We start from the raw sequence: 19,101 nt of genomic DNA on the forward strand, positions 1-19,101 counted from the left end.
TTATTTTTAAATTTTTCTATTACTGTATAAGATACAAGATATACAGAGTGGTCAAAAAGTCGTGGATCAAACGCAAATAGGGGATAGATGAGGTCATTAGCTGCAAAAAATTGTTCTACGGGAGGTCTCTAAGCTCAACCCCATGCAGAGTTTTAATTTATTTTGTGTTTTATAATAAAATTGACTTTTTTTACTAATTCTTATTAAAATTCGAAAAAAAATACATCCTGTATCTTTGTTGTTTATTGAGTGTATTTGAAGATAATATTAAGTTATACGATATAATTTTTTTTCAAATCAAAACTTTTTGTTTACTTCGGACCCCACTGAAAAAAAAATACTCTACCGAAAAGTGACCCTGTATTACAAGTTTTGGCGCATTTAATAGGGATTCTGAAAAGGTGTTACACATGGCCATAAGTCGCTCTAATATCTTTCTTGGACGAAAAAACAACAACGATTCGGACTTATGATAGATTATTGACAGTGAGCGACTCAAGCCACTGATTAATTTACCTGCACCAAGCGATTTACCGACCTTAAGAAGGACACTCGGCATGTTCGCACATTATTCTATATGGATTCCAAACTTTTCTGAACGGATCCACTCATTTGCTAATACGACTACTTTTCCGCTCACAAGCGAGCAAATTAAATGTTTCGAAGGCCTGAAAAATTATATCGCAAAGTCTTCTAGACATGCAATTGATGTAAATATACCTTTTACAGTCGAAACTGACGCTTCCGATCATTCCATTGCAGCAGTACTTACGCAAAATTCTAGACCAGTGGCGTTTTGCTCAAGAACTTTAAATTCAAGCGAACAAAACCATTCCGCCATTGTAAAAGAAGCTTACGCCATTGTTGAATCATTGAAGAAATGGAGAAATTTCCTTATCGGTAGACACTTTAAGTTGGTAACTGACCAACGATCGGTTTCTTTTATGTTTAATATGAAACATACAAGTAAGATAAAGAATGAAAAGATTCAAAGATGGCGACTGGAACTAGCTGTTTTCAAATTTGATATTATATACAGACCGGGGAAAGAGAACTATGCTGCTGATGCACTATCCCGAGTTTGTACCACTGTAGAAACACGTACTGCAAAACTTTTCTCGCTGCATGAGGCTCTTTGTCATCCAGGCATAACGAGAATGTTTCACTGGGTTCGCTCTAAAAACCTTCCCTATTCCATTGAAGAAGTCAGAACAATGACAAAATATTGTCAAACCTGCTCTGAAGTAAAACCTAGATTCTTCCGAAATACTTTTTATGACCAGAGGAAACTTGTTAAAGCGACGGCTGCTTTTGAACTCCTTAGCTTAGATTTTAAAGGACCAGTTCCAACAAACAATAATAACAAATTCATACTTACCGTGATTAACGAATTTTCACGTTTCCCGTTTGCTTTCCCATGCTCGGATGTGAGCTCGAAAACAGTGATTAAACACCTCAACAACTTGTTTATGATATTCGGCATGCCTGTTTACGTTCATTCAGATCGCGGAACAGCATTTCTCTCTGCCGAAGTACAGGATTTTTTACATGTTCGAGGTATTGCCACTAGTAGAACTACAGCTTATAACCCTCAAGGTAATGGTCAAATAGAAAAATTGAATTCTACTCTTTGGAGAACGATTCTTTTGGCGCTGAAGACGAAGAATCTTTCGGTAGAAAATTGGGAGCAAGTATTACCACAAGCCTTACATTCAATTCGATCTTTACTTTGTACAGCCATAAATTGCACTCCACATGAAAGAATGTGTAGACACCCAAGACGATCTACTAACGGCACATCTGTTCCATCGTGGCTTACAAATTCTGGACAAGTCTTGATGAAGAAATTTAATCGTACAAATAAATATCAGCCATTAGTAGAAGAGGTTGAATTGACACACATCAATCCTGATTATTCATACATTCGGTTCCCAGATGGCCGAGAAACAACGGTGTCAAATCGTCATTTAGCACCATTGGGTTCAGAAGGGGTAGATCTGCGAATAAATAATGACTATCATAACGTCACAGAACCACGTACGGAAACAGAAGACCAAAACTTGGAAATTCCTTTATCTAATGAGACGGGACCTGTGATACTTGATAATAGCAGAGAGCTAGAGACTGATCTACCATCATCACCAACGTCGGAGCCAACACTTCGTAGATCTGGCCGCGGCCGTAAAATACCAGAATTATTAAAATATTATATTTTAAAATAGTGTGGGAGAATGATGTAAACTTCTTTGATTTAAACTTCTTACATGATACTATTATAAACTGATGACATTGTCAATCTGTTTAGACACTAACTTTTGTCAATGTATCAAAATGTAACCAAAATATTTAACTGTTAATTTAGCTTATTAAAACCTTATATTCTTTAAAGGTTTAGTCTTATTTCAGAACAGAACCAATCTCCAAACAATGATAAGGACAATTACGGGCCATTGTCTCCTTAACAAACATCTTTTTGTCCTAGGCGCGACAGACAGCGCCCTGTGTAGAGGCTGTTTCAGCGCAGAGGAATCAGTCACCTACGTAGTCCTAAACAAAATGCAGAAATCCTCGGAACAGTGAGGTCGCGCCGTGAAGCCTGCGAAGTGCCCAGGAGACTTCTGTGCTTCTGGAAGGAGTTAGGCTGGCTTAGTTAGCCAGGACTTAACGCACAACGGACCTACTGAGAGTGCTTAAACTGAGTCCACAAACCATAACCATCTATTCATGGAAATTTTCCTACAAAACAAAGTCAATCCCATCTAAGAAATAATTTGTATGTTAAAAGCGATGTTATTTTTTTTTAAATTAACCTATGAATAATAGATTCAAATGAAAAAAAAAAACAGTCAGCATAATGTGTGTGTACATTCGTAATGTTAATAAATACATACTTTTTCCTGCTAGTGTTATTAGATTATCATTTATCAGCGTTGATGACCCGCGACAACGAATTCAGACGTAGGATAAGGATTTCGTGTGCCGATTCCAAGTGGGGTCTCCACTCTGAACTCTCCCCCCAGTTTAGTTCGTAGTTGGCAGCGATAGCATCTCGTTCTCCATATCTCTTGCTCTCGTAATGATACACTGGGTGAACGTTCGTCTCTCTTGCTTTCGTAATTAAGATACTATAAATAATATAAATTTCACTACCAAAAAAGAGAAAAAAAAACAAATTTTCGTTTTTACTTACTTACTAATTGTGTTGTTGATTTTCTGTAAGAGGTTACTATTTTGTATTTGACCATTTAACAGTCTAAATTTTAGACTCTAACAGAACGTAACTTCGGCTTCGTACAGATCTTTTTTAATTTTCTAAAACGCCTATGACAGAAACTTAGTGCGTTTTCCAATTACAGCACTAGAGCGCATTTTGCGGCATAATGCTCAACGTCGAGTGTTCCAACTACAGCAACGCTTTACACAATTGAGCACTCTCAAAACGAATGCTCTCGCGTGCTTCTCTCAAACAATACCAACACAGTGACAGAAAATTGACCAGTATTTTTCTTTAAGTTGGCATTTATTGAAATTTTCGTTAGTAAATATTATTTATTGTTGAAAAATTTGTAAGGCTTTCGTTTCGTCGTAGATTTTGAAAATAATTAAAGTTATTTCAAACTGCAAAAAAAAATAAATATTAGTATGGATGATAAATAGATACTTTTTTATATTCCACATTTAAAATATGAATACAATTTTATTTTAAAATTCGGATCTGTAAACAAATTTATTTTACAGGATTATACTTTAGAAAAAATTCCAATTTTTTTTAATAATTTTTTTAGAAATCATTAAAAAATATTACTCAAAACGTAAATGATGTAAACTTCTTACATGAAACTAAATATTTTACTGTTAATTTAGCTTGTTAAAACCTTATATTCTTTAAAGGTTTTCTATTATTTCAATAAAAAAAATGTTAATGAAATAATTTGATGATTAAAATAAGCGTAAAAATTTTCAACCAATGATTATTGTTTACCACATTATTTATACATTAATGAGGTTGCTAACTCAATTCGTAACATTTTTTTTACAACACTGACTTAGCGCACTCTGCTGATGCATTTGAAAACTAATTCACGTTCCAATTAAGCTTCAGAATTATGCGGCATTGTGCGGCACTGAGTCGCATAATGCTCTGTAATTGGAAAACGCACTTATACTAATTAATGCAAGGTGTCCTGTGAATGAATCACTGATTAGTTAAGTTGCGCTGTAAATGCTACCGTTAACAATATAAAGGCATTGCTCAAGTAATTCTGGCGCCTTTATCAATTAAATAATGGCTGATTGACGATTGTTTGTTCATACTACATTCACAAAATTTGATTATTTTAGTACGGACCATAGACGTACCTTTCAGGGTATAAACTGTGAGTCGTGAGATTAATTATAATAAATTATTTAGAAAAAAAAACAGAAATGTGCATTGTCAAATAGTCTGTCATGTTCTGTCAGTTCGCTGGCCGCTGCCCGCTGCCACAACTTTTCAGATTTTAGAGTTTTAGCACGGGAAAATGGCGACTTTACTTCCTCGTTCTTTAAATTTTGCTGAAACTGTTTTGCTCAAAAATGGAACCAAGGTACGAAGTTTTTCTATAAATTTTGATATACCCTTCTATACCAAATTTAAATATCCTAAATCCCAATTTACTACTGGATTTTTTTATTGACCATTAATTTTATACCCTATCTCTTAATGATTTACTAAATTAAATGAACCAATAATATTTTCAGAGTACTCTTACTAAAGTAACTTCTCTTTGTGTAAATAAAATGATATGCAGTTTATGTAATATTTATATACTCGACCTTGTCAGAATTATACCTTGTAGTCCTTACGTCATCTTATACATATGTTTATATAGTCTATTAGACTGTTATACAAAATATATTTAAAAAATCATGCGTGCGTTCACTCATACTTAAAAAATTCTCATAACGCCCATATAAAAATTTAATGATTATCTATTTACTTTTTTAGTTATTGGCAGCATCTTCAAATAAAGTTCCAAACAAACAACAAGTTCGTAACTTAAATGTTCATGAATATGTCAGCTATACATTACTCCGCGATAATGGTATCCCAGTTCCCAAGTTCAATATTGCTAAGACACAGGACGAGGCAGTCAAGTTTGCCACTGAACTTAATACCAAAGATATTGTTTTAAAAGCTCAGGTAACAATTAAACAACTGCCACAGTTTATTTGTGTTGAATGAAGAATACTCAATTCAAAAAGTTTTTAGGTTCTTGCTGGTGGCAGAGGTAAGGGTTCATTTAAAAATGGCCTTAAAGGCGGTGTCAGAATGGTGGATACGTAAGTGCAAATAGTTATTCAATTAACAATTATTTGTAGAAATATCCTATATTTTTGTAACATTTTAGACCTGAAAAGGCTGGAGATATTGTAGGCAAAATGTTAAAACAATACTTGGTCACTAAGCAAACTGGAGCTGCAGGACGTATTTGCAACATGGTGATGGTTACAGAGAGAAAGTTTCCCCGCAGAGAGTATTATGTTGCTGTAATGATGGAACGGAGTTTTAACGTAAGTTTGATAGTATTATAAGAAAAACATCAATCAATAATGAACATATTTTATTCAATGACTATGATTGAGAAGGTTCAGAGGACTTTAAAGTTTTTTAAATGCAAAAGCAAAGCAAAAATAAGCAGTAAAATGATTTCCATGTCATATGTGTGTTATATTATTCATAGTCTCAAAGAGGAAGGAAATATTTAGAGAAATCGTAGATGTAAGAGACATATATCCATATAATAATAACCATTTACAGGGTCCAGTGATTATTGCTTCCTCACAAGGTGGTGTTAACATTGAAGATGTAGCTGCGGAAAATCCCGAGGCTATCACATATGAGCCCATAGATATTGTTAAAGGCATAACTGATGACCAAGTTTGCCGTGTTATTGAAAAGGTAAGTGCTATATCTAATATATAAAATTCTCGTGTCACAGTTTTCGTTGCCATACTCCTCCGAAACGGCTTGACCGATTTTGATGAAATTTTTTGTGCTTATCCGGTATCTATGAGAATCGGCCAACATCTATTTTTCATCCCCCTAAATGTTAGGGGTAGTCCACCCCTAAATTTTTTAATTTATTTTTTAGACAAAATTTTTAATTTCTATTTTTTTATGATACAGCATTAAAAAATACATACAACCCCTAACTTTCACCCCTCTATGATCAACCCCTATTTTTTTATTATAAATGATATACATGGCAAAACGACGTTTGGCCGGTCAGCTAGTTTATTATAGTTTTATAATTTGTGGTAAACATATGCTGGGACTGAAAACTAGTGCCCCAATGGATTTTGTACTATTTTCATAGGTATAAATACACTTTCATCTGTTCTGAACACCGAATTAATAAAAAAAAATATCCATTAAAATGTACTTAACATATTGTATTACTTATATTATAAATTCAGTCCAAATCATTGAAATTACTCCTTTTTTAGATTGGTCTACAAGAACACTCTGCCGATGCTGCAGATATGATTAAGAAACTATACGAACTGTTTCTGAAGAAAGACGCCCTTCTCATTGAGGTGAATCCCTATGCGGAGGACGCTATTTCAGGAAAATGTAAGCATTACTTTGACTGATAATTTTTTTTAATACAGACTAATAATACCAAGAAACTAAAATTGTGACGATTAAACAACTATATATTTATAGCACCTGTATCTTAATAAAAAAAACTCATGTGTGCAATTCACACGTGGTAGAAGTGAAACCATCAAAAACAAAGTTTTTATAATGAATAATATGTAATTTATACTTTTTTCACTAACTAAATGTAGGACTATGTTAAATTTTCATTTATAAGTTTAATATCAATCTTTAATTTGATAAAAACTAAAATAATGGAAGTTTGAAATTCGATGATTATTACTTATTTAATTTTTTGCACATCTATGTTTTTTTAATTCAGAAAATGATCAAATACACGCCAATTTAAAGTTTATACACTGCACAATTCTTCCCATCTCATTCTCTCCCACGCTAAATCCTACGAATTTATGCGTCTGTCTCTTTTTACTGTCGCTTTTTCCGTTGCATCCGGTTTGAAATCACAACGATTCTAAAGAAGTTTCACTTAAAAAAAAAAATATTGGTTGTTTGTAAAGAAGGTTTACGATCGAGATGTTTACGTGATAACGTCTTATTGGTGATATAAGTTTTTGGGAAGTAAGGAATTAATGAAGATAACAAATCTCCATTCGTTTGTATGCCGCTAGAGTGAGAGAGACGGAAGATCGGTCCACTCACTCGAACGCTATGCCAGCCTCCGCTCGTGAGGATTCCGCGTGACAAGTTTCACGGAATGACTGGCAGCGCTCGAGATGAGACGGGAGATCGGTCCGTCTCTCTCTCGTTATACCTGCGATCGCGCTCGTGAGGTTTTGGTGTGACACAAGTTTCTGAACATGTCACCCGACTAAAACGATTTTAAAGACGTTATCACGTCAAAAAAAACTATACGCAATACTCGTCGAGCTAGTTGCTTATCTTGCCGAAGCGGCGTACAAATTATTTGAAGTATTCTATTGAGTATGAGGGTGTGCAATTGTTTAATCAATTACCGTCAAAAATTCGTAATATTAGGGCTACATATTAGAACTTTAGATGGAAATTCTGTCGCATAACGTCTTGTGCAGTAAACGCAGATTTTTTATATATTTATCTTATCATTAGCATGTATACAGTGTGTAAACAGTGTTAATTTAGATATACAAATACATGGAGTGATCATATACTGGTACATGATCATCTATTGGGGCTTTTACCTTAGTAGTAATTAATTTACAAAGAAGTTTCACTTCTGACATTTGTATTTTGTACGCACGCACTTTTTTACACGCTTTATATTAGCTTCACCTGTATGTATGTATGTAACCGACTCCTTCGGACTCGATTTTGACCCACTTTTAACGGACAGATTTTATTCAAATTTTGCGCACCTGTCAAAGATCGATGACAATGCAATCATCCGAAAAAAAAAAATAAAAAAAAATTAACTAAAAAATAAATAATAGTTAAAAAAAATAAAAAACACGCCTTTAAAGCACATCAAACTAAAAAGTGAAAAATAATTTCTAATTTAGGCTGAAAATGGTAATTAGCAAAAAATACTGGTATTATTGTGAAAAAGTGTGGGGCGCTCTGTGCCATATTTTTCGTCTATCGAGCATAAAGCTCTAAACGTGTTTTTTAGTTTTTTTTAACTATTAATTATTTATTTTTTAAATGAATATTTTTAGTCTTTTGCTTGGATGCCAAATTCCGGTTCGACGACAACGCTGAGTTCAGACAAAAGGATTTGTTTAAATTGAGGGACACGACGCAAGAGGATGCCAAGGAGATCGAAGCCGCCAAATTCGATTTGAACTACATTGCCCTTGATGGTGAGTTTAATAACCTATATTTCATATATTGACGACTCATTGGTCTAGTGGTTAGTACTCCTGACTGCGAATCCATGGGTCCCGTGTTCGATCTCCGGCTGAGACGAACATCGATGTGATGAGCATTTGGTGTTGTGCTTAGGTCTTGGGTGTTTAAATATGTATTTATATGTCTATCTATCTATAATATGTATGTATATCCGTTGCCTAGTACCCATAACACAAGCTTCACCAGCTTAGCATGGGACTAGGTCAATTGGTGTGAATTAAAAAAATATATATATATGTCACTAAATTTACTCTCATTAAACTTAAATTAATCAATAAAGCTTTTTATAAATTTGACGATTATTTAAATGATCCTAATCCTTGGGTTTTATTTGCTCCAGTTCAAAAATTTATGGATGAACTGATTTAAATTTGACCACCAATTGATATTTTTACCTAAAAGTATCAAATATGTGGCGTTGAGTACCAGAAAGTCGCTACGGAATGCTTAGTTACCTTTTAAACCTCTTAAAAAAATGTGTATAACGCAAATAGTCTACAAATTTTTACCTACTTTGAACTATAACCATACTGAAAATCTGCAAGATGAAATTAAATAATTTCCACATTTCATGGTACACACAGACACACAGTCATACTCACACAGACACACACATACGCCCATACAACTCTATTTCTGTAGGAATCTAGTTCACCGTTTTGATTAGATTTTTCCTTTTTTTAGAAACTTTAAATTTTGTTGCCTACTCATATATGTACTTTTTGAAGTTATACTTCTTTAGGCGCGTTATGATAAATTGATGAGAGTGAAATTTTACGATGCGCGCGCACCGTGACACAAAATTAACAGAATGAAGTTGCCCACGGAAGATGCTACGGCATTGGACATAATTTAAAAACAACGTACGAATAATAATAGAATTTATGTTACACTTAATGTAAGAGAATAATAATAGATATTTATTTATTTAATTTTTCAAATGTAAACTGAACCTTATTGACTATAATGACTCCTTTTACAGTCTTTGATTATTTAATTGTAATTAATTATTTGCATGCAATCAAAAACTATTTTTAATAATGCCAAAGAAGTATTACTTCTTACGCGCGTACATAAGTACACGCACCCTTTTTTAAATGTAAACTAAACTTTATTAACTATAATGACTCCTTTTCCAGTCTTTGATTATTTAATTGTAATTAATTATTTGCATGCAATCAAAAACTATTTTTAATAATGCCAAAGAAGTATAACTTACGCGCTTACATAAGTACACGCACCCTTTTTTTTTGTTAATGATTGAATGTTACTGTTTGTTTCAAATGTTATATTGGACCCACCGCCAAAATTCGTAACGTAATACTTGATCTCACCCATAGCTACTTTGTTCCTTAGCCAATACTAATAGTTTTTATCATATAATTATGGTTTGCAATTATAATTCATACAGGTAACATTGGTTGTATGGTGAACGGTGCCGGTCTCGCGATGGCCACGATGGACATCATCAAACTGTACGGAGGTGATCCAGCTAACTTCCTTGACGTTGGTGGTGGTGCTACTGCGCAGGCTGTGACGGTAAGTAGATTTGTTAAGGGTTGTTAGGGTCCTTCAAGAAGAGAGCGTACCGATTTGTAAAAGCCTTGAAATAAATGAAACTCAAGAATAACCTGGCTTTCTAAGAGAATTTTCAAAATCGGTGAAATAGTTCCTGAGATTGAAAGCTTAGTCTGGGCTAGCTGTTTTTTTATTAGCAAGAAGGTTTATTGTTACTAAAAATCGATTTAGTACAAATATTGGTGGGGAATTAAGGATTTTATCAATATTATTTTAGTTAAGAATTTAAATTGTCGAAGAAATATATGTTTTTACACGCTTTATAGCTTCACATGTAACCGACTCCTTCGGACTCGATTTTGACCCACTTTTAACGGACAGATTTAATTCAAACTTTGCGCACCTGTCAAAGATCGATGACAATGCAATAATCCGAAAAAAAATGAAAAAAAATAAAAAAAATTTAACTAAAAAATAGAAAATAAATAATAGTAAAAAATAATTCCTAATTTAGTCTGAAAATGGTAATGAACAAAAATACTGGTATTATTGTGAAAAAGCGTGGGTTGCTCGATAGACGAAAAATATGGCACAGAGCGCCCAACACTTTTTAGTTTGATGTGCTTTAAAAGCGTGTTTTTTAGTTTTTTTTAACTATTATTTATTTATAAACGAATTTTAATAAATACGGAGTTATTTTGTAACCGCGCCAACTACATTTTAAAGAACACATACGACGCAAACCAATTACTTCCATTTTTAAACACTAATTAATATCTATGGTCTGCGTTATTCTATTGCATTATTACTATTTATTGAACAACCCTCTGACCAATTTTATACATTTTGTAGAACACATATTATGAAAAGCATTGCCTTCTATTTTTAAAAACATTTTTTTTAATTTTTTATCAATGATCTGGGGTATGCCTGCCAGTATTGATTTTTGTGCCAAGAAGAATATATTGCATTATTACTATTTATTGAGCACCCTTTGGAAGAATTTTATAAACTTGAAAAACACATGACCCAAACAAATGCCTTCTATTTTTAAAAACAAGTTATTTTTTTATTTTTTATCTTTGTTCTATTTATTTTTCTTTCAAGAAGAATGTATTGCATTGTTACTGTATTAAAAATCGGAAACCAGAATTTGCACCAAGTTTTATATCTTTCATAGTAATATGATAAAACACGCCAAACGGTATCTCAGTTCTTTGAACCACGCTTTTGAACTTTGCTCGAAGATTAATTGCAATCAAATGTCTTAATAAAGCGTTATCGTACAAACTCCATTTCCTGTTTGTATAACTCTAAGAGATTTTAAAAAACTATTTAAAAATGTCAGATTACAACAGATTAATAATTTAGAATAAACAAAATGTTTTCTTGAGTTTTTTCATAAAACGGGGCAATTTGGGCACTGAAGCCCGTGGAGTCTTGCAAGTGCGTTGCTGGCCTTTTTAAAACAAGTTCCTGACAAACTGCCTGTACTAAAATGTATGTACATTTTAATCTGGTACTTTTTTTTACAAAAGCCTGCCATCCCACGGCACACGGTTAGGGGCCATCCATAAAGTACGTCACACGTTAATGGGGAGGGAGGGTATCACCGAAGTGTGACATCGTGTGACAAGGGGCATGGGGGGGTCAAAACTTTTGTGACGTCACATGTTAAAATTTTAAATACTAAAACCATTGATATACAAAAAACCCAAGATGCACAGTCTCGAATAAAAGTAACGCTCGAAAGTGTCCCGAAACACTATTTCTGTCTCTTTCTATAAGTTACATGCATATATTATTGCAAAATCAACCTTACGCGAATTGTTTAAAGTTGTTATTACAACGATTATTTTTAAATACATACATAAATTTAAAAAATGTGTGACGTCACATCAGGAGGGGGGTTATAAAAATGTGACAACCTGTAACAAGGACGGGGGGAGGGGTTCAAAAGTCCTAAAATTCGTGTGACGTACTTTATGGATGGCCCCTTACATTAGTGACTTAGATATGGTGACAAGCAATTAAAGAAATAAAAAACCATCAATTTAAGATCTTCTCAAGTCACTTTCTACTATGACCCTCTCTTCCTTCATCCTATACTAGATCTATCTAGAGTGGCAAGAATCATAAAAAATGTGCGTGTACTAGGTGTACACACGTAAGAAGTGAAACTTCTTTATGATCTTATTTTTCGAAAAATGATCTACTATATGCAACTTTACAGAAATTGGTTAAATTAGATAAAGTTTAACAAAAGGCTTTTATTATCATAGACATGAATACAAATATTTCATTTTACCTTATTACTACGAAGATTATTATAGAATTTCATTAATTGTAATAGAATTATTACTATCATTGTTATCGTTATTATATATTTTTGTTATTAATGGCTTCGAATCTCTTCGGATCAACCGTGGTACGGACAAGAAAAAGATGGCGCATAACCGAAAAATGTGACGGTAATTTTTTTTCCAACGCCGATAAAGAAGTTTGACTTCAAAAAGCAACATCGCGCGTAACCGAAAAACGTGACGATTTGCTACAAAATTTCTCCCATACGTCGATAAAGAAGTTTCACTTCAAAAAGATGGCGCGTAACGGAAAAATGTGACGCGTAACGAAAAAATGTTACACTAATTTTTTTTCCAACCCCGATAAAGAAGTTTCACTTCAATAATACAGTAGAACCTCGATAAGATAAAGTCCAAGGGAAACACAAAATATTTTATATTATAGAGGTTTTAAGTTATCAAGGTTCTATGTCAGGTAAAGGTTAATATAGAGGTATGTACATGTTTCTATGTACCCTTCCTCCCATTTTTACTTGAATGCATCAGAAGGATGGAAAATTAAATATGTAATCATATTTATTCACATTACTTACATTACATAAAAATAAAACAACAACTAAAGGTTTAGTCTACTTAAAAAAATCTGTGATTTTCTTTTGTTTTAAAAAATTCACTGTTTCTAAATCGATTTGATTTTCAATGACAAATAGAGAGGAGAATACATTAACACATTAACTTATGATGCAAGTAAGTCGTTGTCACAAAGCTAACCGCCGCAAAGCTTTGAAGAATTTAGATAAAGCAAACAATAGGTAATGTATTGTTTACGTTAACAATACATTAGTAAACACGTGCAAGCAATAAATACCGAAACCATTTTTTTTGACACTCTTATAAAATGACTCATTCACAAACAATTTTATGTTATAGAGGTTGTGGAAACATTTCTTTTAGTTACTGAGGGCCTATACAGAGATTATTTATTTACGTTATAGAGGTTGCGTATTTTAAGTTATAGAGGTTTTGGGCTCTGATGGGAAGGGAACATAGTATTTTTTGAAGTAACAGAGGTTTTTATGTTACCGAGGTTTACGTTATCGAGGTTCTACTGTAGTAATAAAAACATTCATGACAAATAGGTTGTGATAAAATTCACCTATCGCTACTCCCCACAGAGAGTCCCAGTGTTATGGGTAATTAGATAACAATTATTCGGTGGCACATGTTTAAAACAGTTACACTAATCAAACACAAGTCTTATATGACATTTAGTGTGTGTGAACGTGTGAGTGTGTGAATGGATGTGTATGGTATTTGAGAGTAAAGCTGAGAGTTGTATAAGTGTGCGCGGTCTGTGTTAGTTTTTGGCACTTCAGAGTCATGCCATGATACGTATTAAGTTATTAAAGTTATACTTCTTTTAGCGCGTTAGGAAATGATGAGCGTAAATTTTTATTGCAACTGGAAGATTTCTGTAATAGAATAGTAAAATACGTCGCTCACTGCAACAAGAGCGTAGGGGGGCGAGATGCCCCCCCACCCCATGAATATATAGGAATAAATATATACAGTGGAATCTCTATAACTCGAATTTCGTTAAGTCGAAATCCTCAGTAAGTGAAAGAAAATTGCCATTCCCTTCCGCTGAACCCCTAAATCTCGAATAATTTAGACTTTGTAACTCGAACACAATGTTATTTCCCTACGATGTATTGATAATACATATTTATACTCTACTAGCTGACCTGGCTAACTTCGTGTAAGAATTTCTTGAACTGACACGAATTCGACGTAAAATGGTGCGTAGTTTTGTCAACAGATGGCACCATATGGTTTTTGCATTCGTAAAATTAATTAATTAATTTATTGTTATTCGATAACTAATCCGATATTTTGTTGCTTATTCTGCTATTCGGGACGGAAACAAATCCAACAAATCAAAAACCATGGCAATCGGTCCAGCCGTTCTCGAGTTATAAGTGTTGTAACAAACACGACTTTCTTTTATATATATATAGATAGATAACTCGATTAAATATTTCTAAGTTAAATATAGTGACATCTTACGTGGAATTCCCCGAAATAATAGCAATAAAATCCAAAATTAATGTGCGGGTTTTCTAATCTATTGTTTTTGTACTGTACACGGGAAATGTATGAATACATTTATAAATTTTATTTAGTGTAGAGTTTACTTCAATAATATGAAATTCGTTTTAATATGTGAAAAATATATTCTAGAAAACTTAAGTTGAATTAATATACAAATTCGATTCTACAAAGCATATGTATTTCGAAGTTGTTGTGTCGATTTTTTTTGCATTTGAGTTGTGTGTGTTTATCTACATAATAAGGGGCCATCCATAAAGTACGTCACACGTTAATGGGGAGGGAGGGTATCACCGAAGTGTGACATCGTGTGACAAGGGGCATGGGGGGCCAATACTTTTGTGACGTCACATGTTAAAATTTAAAATAATAAAACGCAGTTTGGATGTGAATTAAAAATTTACGAACTTGATCTATATTTATTAATAATTTAGCATTCTCGCTATGCGATAATCTCTCATGCAACGTCATTTAACTTCTAGAGCGGCGTTGTAATGCAAGTGAGACACTCAAATTCACGAGAATTTTGAATGGTAAGGATTTAAAGATAAAGTTAAAAAATGTGTGACGTCAATTCAGGAGGGGGGGGGGGGGGTTTATAAAAATGTGACAACCTGTGACAAGGACGGGAGAGGGGTTCAAAAGTCCTAAAATTCGTGTGACGTACTTTATGGATGGCCCCTAATAGTCTATTATGAAACAATTATTTCAGGAAGCGTTCAAAATCATCCTGTCTGATCCGAACGTGTCGGCCATTTTGGTGAACATCTTTGGAGGTATTATGCGGTGTGACGTCATCGCTGAGGGTATCATTAACGCGGCCAAGAACCTGGACATTCAGATTCCGGTCATCGTTCGTCTACAGGTAATATATCGCTAAGACATTATAACACTTAGTATAAAGAAATGTCAAAACGCTATCTATATATATAGAATGTTGTATAGGTCGGTTATCGAAAGCTGGCGCGTTCACAGTACTCACACTAATGCAATTTCACTATACAGTATGTTTAAAAATATTACTTTTTTGCCAAGCTTTACATTTTAGTCTACTCTGGTTTTAGTAAGGTTGGGTGGGTTGTAAATAAATAAAAATGTGTCAAATACATATAAATATTATGTGCATACGAGGGTGGATCCAAAAGTTCTAAGCCCGACCAAGAACGTATAAGAGTAGTTTGTGTAAATAATTTTTCATTTTTCGACATAAGCTCCATCTAGCTCAACACACTTCACTTTTACTTCACTAACTATTCTTTCAATACTCCTCTTAGAAACCCCAGTCGCATCTGATGTCAAATTAAATATAACATTTTTACATTAAACTGTTATTATTAAGATGCTTAAAATAATTAAAAACATTGTGCACCATTTCACGAGATTGCCCTGGTAATGTTTGAAAAAAGGTCAACATGTATAAAATAATAATAATTTAATACAGTAAAGATCAACATAAACAGTAGCAAAAGAAAAACAATAACTGTCTCTTTTATACTCATAAGCTTGACCGAGCGCGAGAGAGACGGATAGTCTTTTCATGATGTATTTGTGATTGTACTTCAGTTTGATATCACGTCTCGCGCTTATTCACAGACACTACACAAGCACAAAGTGTAAATGTGTTGAAGCCGCCAGCTTTAGATAACATACCTATATGTCAAAACACTATACTCTGGTTTTTCATTTCGTAGAATTCTGACATTTCATTAGGGTTGCTACTAAAAAAGTTCTCCACCGAAAAAGGGACAAATCTGACTCATTTGAGGGCAATAAAAAATAAATTGCTACGTATTTTCTATGTTTTACCTCCAAAAAGGTAAATCTAAATATTTACATACTCAAGTGACCTAATACAAAAATAACATATTTCAATATCACGAACTATTTATCGAATTAACTTTAATTACTTTATTTTATTCTTTAGCTGGTGTCACTGCCTTTTAATTGCAGGTTTAGCAAACCTTTAAAAAAAATTAAAATGTTATCTTTACTTGTGCGTTTTTACTGTTTGTGATGACGTAATTATCAATCACCGTAAAACCTCTTTCAATAAAATGGATACATTCACTAACAAATAAAATGTATGTATAGATTCGTATTGAAATTGAAAATTGTCATGTCAAACAATGATAGCTGTCAGAATTCTACGGAATTAAAAACCAAAGTATATATATGTATAGAATGTTGTATGTCAAAACGCTATACTTTTAGAAATTTAATAGAGACATTACGTCATGTACGTAACTTCTCTATTAAGAAATGATTGTAATAATATTGTGTTGCCAGATCTAAATATACCAGTGGAAGTTTTTGTTATAGAACAGAGTGCAAATGGGCAGATGGCTCATCTGATGCGATAGTGATACGCCCATGGACACTCAACGAGGACTCTTTAATATATAGACATTTATGATATTATTGTGTAATTTAATGCAATTTCATGTCTAGAGTGCGTCATAACCGAATTGCGCTAATTCACTGCGCCGCGCTTTAATCTGTCATCTGTCAAGATTCAAGTGCATTTTAACTTTATGGTCTGTGCCATAGAATATAAAAACGTCGTAGACAATAAAATATACTTTGGGAGCGTTCAAGTATTACGTAACGTATTTTTTTTTCCTTTTGTAAAACGTTACGATGCGGGGCGGGGATTAAATTACGCGTTATTGTTAATATTATTTTTGACTTACACCACATAAAGGCCGATTTACATTATCTTAGTGTTTAGGAGAGTGCTTTAGGATAGTACTTTAGTTGAAACATGTAAACGCTACTTGCTTTAGTAAACGCTACGCTAAAGAACTTGCCTTTCAAGTTGTACTAAAGCACTCTCCTAAACATTAAGATAATGTAAATCGGCCTTAATAGTAACTAAAGAGTCACTAGGTGGTCAAGAAACGTTTTACTATACTTGGGTACTGAAAAACGTTACGGCGAGTTACATGGGGGGGGGGGTCAATAATCTCCAAAAATTGCGTTACGTAATACTTGAAGGCTCCCTTTAGGATTTTTTGAAGAAAGAGGCTAATGTAATACTAATATTCCAGGGCACTAAAGTCACCGAAGCCCGTAAGTTGATAGCCGAATCCGGGCTACGTATAGTGCCACGCGACGATCTGGACGAGGCGGCCCAACTGGTCGTACAGCTCTCGGAGATTGTGGCATTAGCCAAGAAGGCCGGAGTTGAGGTCCGACTCCAAATACCTAAATATATGATGTAGATTTCGCGTATTTAAACTTGGCTGTATCCATTTCGAAATGACCGCCTGTGCTTAGTGACTATAATATGTATCATATGGATCTGTTGCTCTACAATGATAAAGTATTAATAAAGTTGCGCTTGCATCTTTTTGCCTTAAGTTAACATTTACAAAAGAAACACTCATCACCCAAAAAAAAGTGCGTGTACTTATGTACGCGCGTAAGAAGTTATACTTCTTTGGCATTATTAATAATACATACAGATAGTAACCTCAGTTGTATTGAAGCACTTAGGAAGGTTGATGAGCACAGTTTTTTCACAAATATTTTCTAATATTAATTAGTATTTATATATATTTCTCAAATTTATCAAACGAATCTTATCACTCTAGAAATAAATACAACAGGCCGTATTCATTTCAACTAAATTTTTGTTTGAATACTGAATAGAGCTGAATTTGAATGATTAAAATTTATATTTTCTGTTTTTGTTATAAAATTCGTTAGTTTTTATAGAGTTTATTAATGAAATGTTATATAAATCTTGATACAGCCAAGTCGGAATAATTTTGGTATTCACTTATTTCGAAACGAGTAGATTAAAAATTATCGGGCAAATATCTTGAACATTTAAACAGAAAATTAATTTAATAAAACTAAGTCATTTTCCAAAAAATATTGTCTACGCTGGTTGTCATGGCAACGATAGACGTCAGTTGACATCTACGTTATATTTGTAATCTGTTCTATACATGTCATCGATCAATGTCAAGAAATTTGCCGACGTTACAATTATGCTTCGTCAGTGTTGTACTCTTGAAACTCAGTAGTTTACATGTTATTTATTTTTCATTAAGTTTAGTCAGCCGTACTCAGAGTTGGTAATTAAGTCAAACTTTAGAAGGATCGCCGTTTTGGGTCCGTTCAAGTATATCCCCCCCTTCCTCTTGTCAGCAAAAGTAAGCAAAGCTCTCAATAATAATAGTACATAAAAGTACTATTTATAGACAAGTTGACGGCTGATTGGTCTAGTGGTTAGTACCCCTGACTGCGAATCCATGGGTCCCGGGTTCGATCACCGGCTGAGACAAACATCGATGTGATGAGCATTTGGTGTTGTGCTTAGGTCTTGGGTGTTTAAATATGTATTTATATGTATATCTATCTATATATGTATGTATATCCGTTGCCTAGTACCCATAACACATGCTTCACCAGCTTAGCATGGGACTAGGTTAATTGGTGTGAATTGTCAAAAAAAAAAAATGTGGGTAGTATGTGTTAAGTACTTGAACGACCCTATTAACTTTCGGGCATTACGCCGTCTTTTAGAATCTATAATTAAAGTGACGACTCTGAGTATAAATTGTGTTGTTTTTTGACATTACGTGTAACAGCAATAAGTATTATTATTACATGTTCCTTTGTAGATATCATTAATTTAAAGTACAATAAGATTAAGTGATATTTATTTCTTGAATG

The 19,101-nt window shown here is 33.6% G+C and overlaps 1 protein-coding gene across 1 annotated transcript; it reads left to right on the forward strand.

Moving 5' to 3' along the window:
• The first annotated feature begins 4,450 nt into the window (after window positions 1-4,450).
• On the forward strand, window positions 4,451-17,888 carry LOC125061743 (succinate--CoA ligase [ADP-forming] subunit beta, mitochondrial). The gene is made up of 10 exons (XM_047667326.1): window positions 4,451-4,586; window positions 4,988-5,182; window positions 5,252-5,322; window positions 5,391-5,553; window positions 5,801-5,941; window positions 6,490-6,616; window positions 8,296-8,439; window positions 9,900-10,027; window positions 15,131-15,283; window positions 17,466-17,888. Exons 1-10 carry the CDS (start codon window positions 4,521-4,523, stop codon window positions 17,637-17,639), a joined length of 1,362 nt encoding a protein of 453 aa, XP_047523282.1. The 5' UTR covers window positions 4,451-4,520; the 3' UTR covers window positions 17,640-17,888.
• Window positions 17,889-19,101: the final 1,213 nt, after the last annotated feature.

Source organism: Pieris napi, chromosome 24 (assembly GCF_905475465.1).
Source record: "Pieris napi chromosome 24, ilPieNapi1.2, whole genome shotgun sequence".
NCBI classification, from domain to species: domain Eukaryota; kingdom Metazoa; phylum Arthropoda; class Insecta; order Lepidoptera; family Pieridae; genus Pieris; species Pieris napi.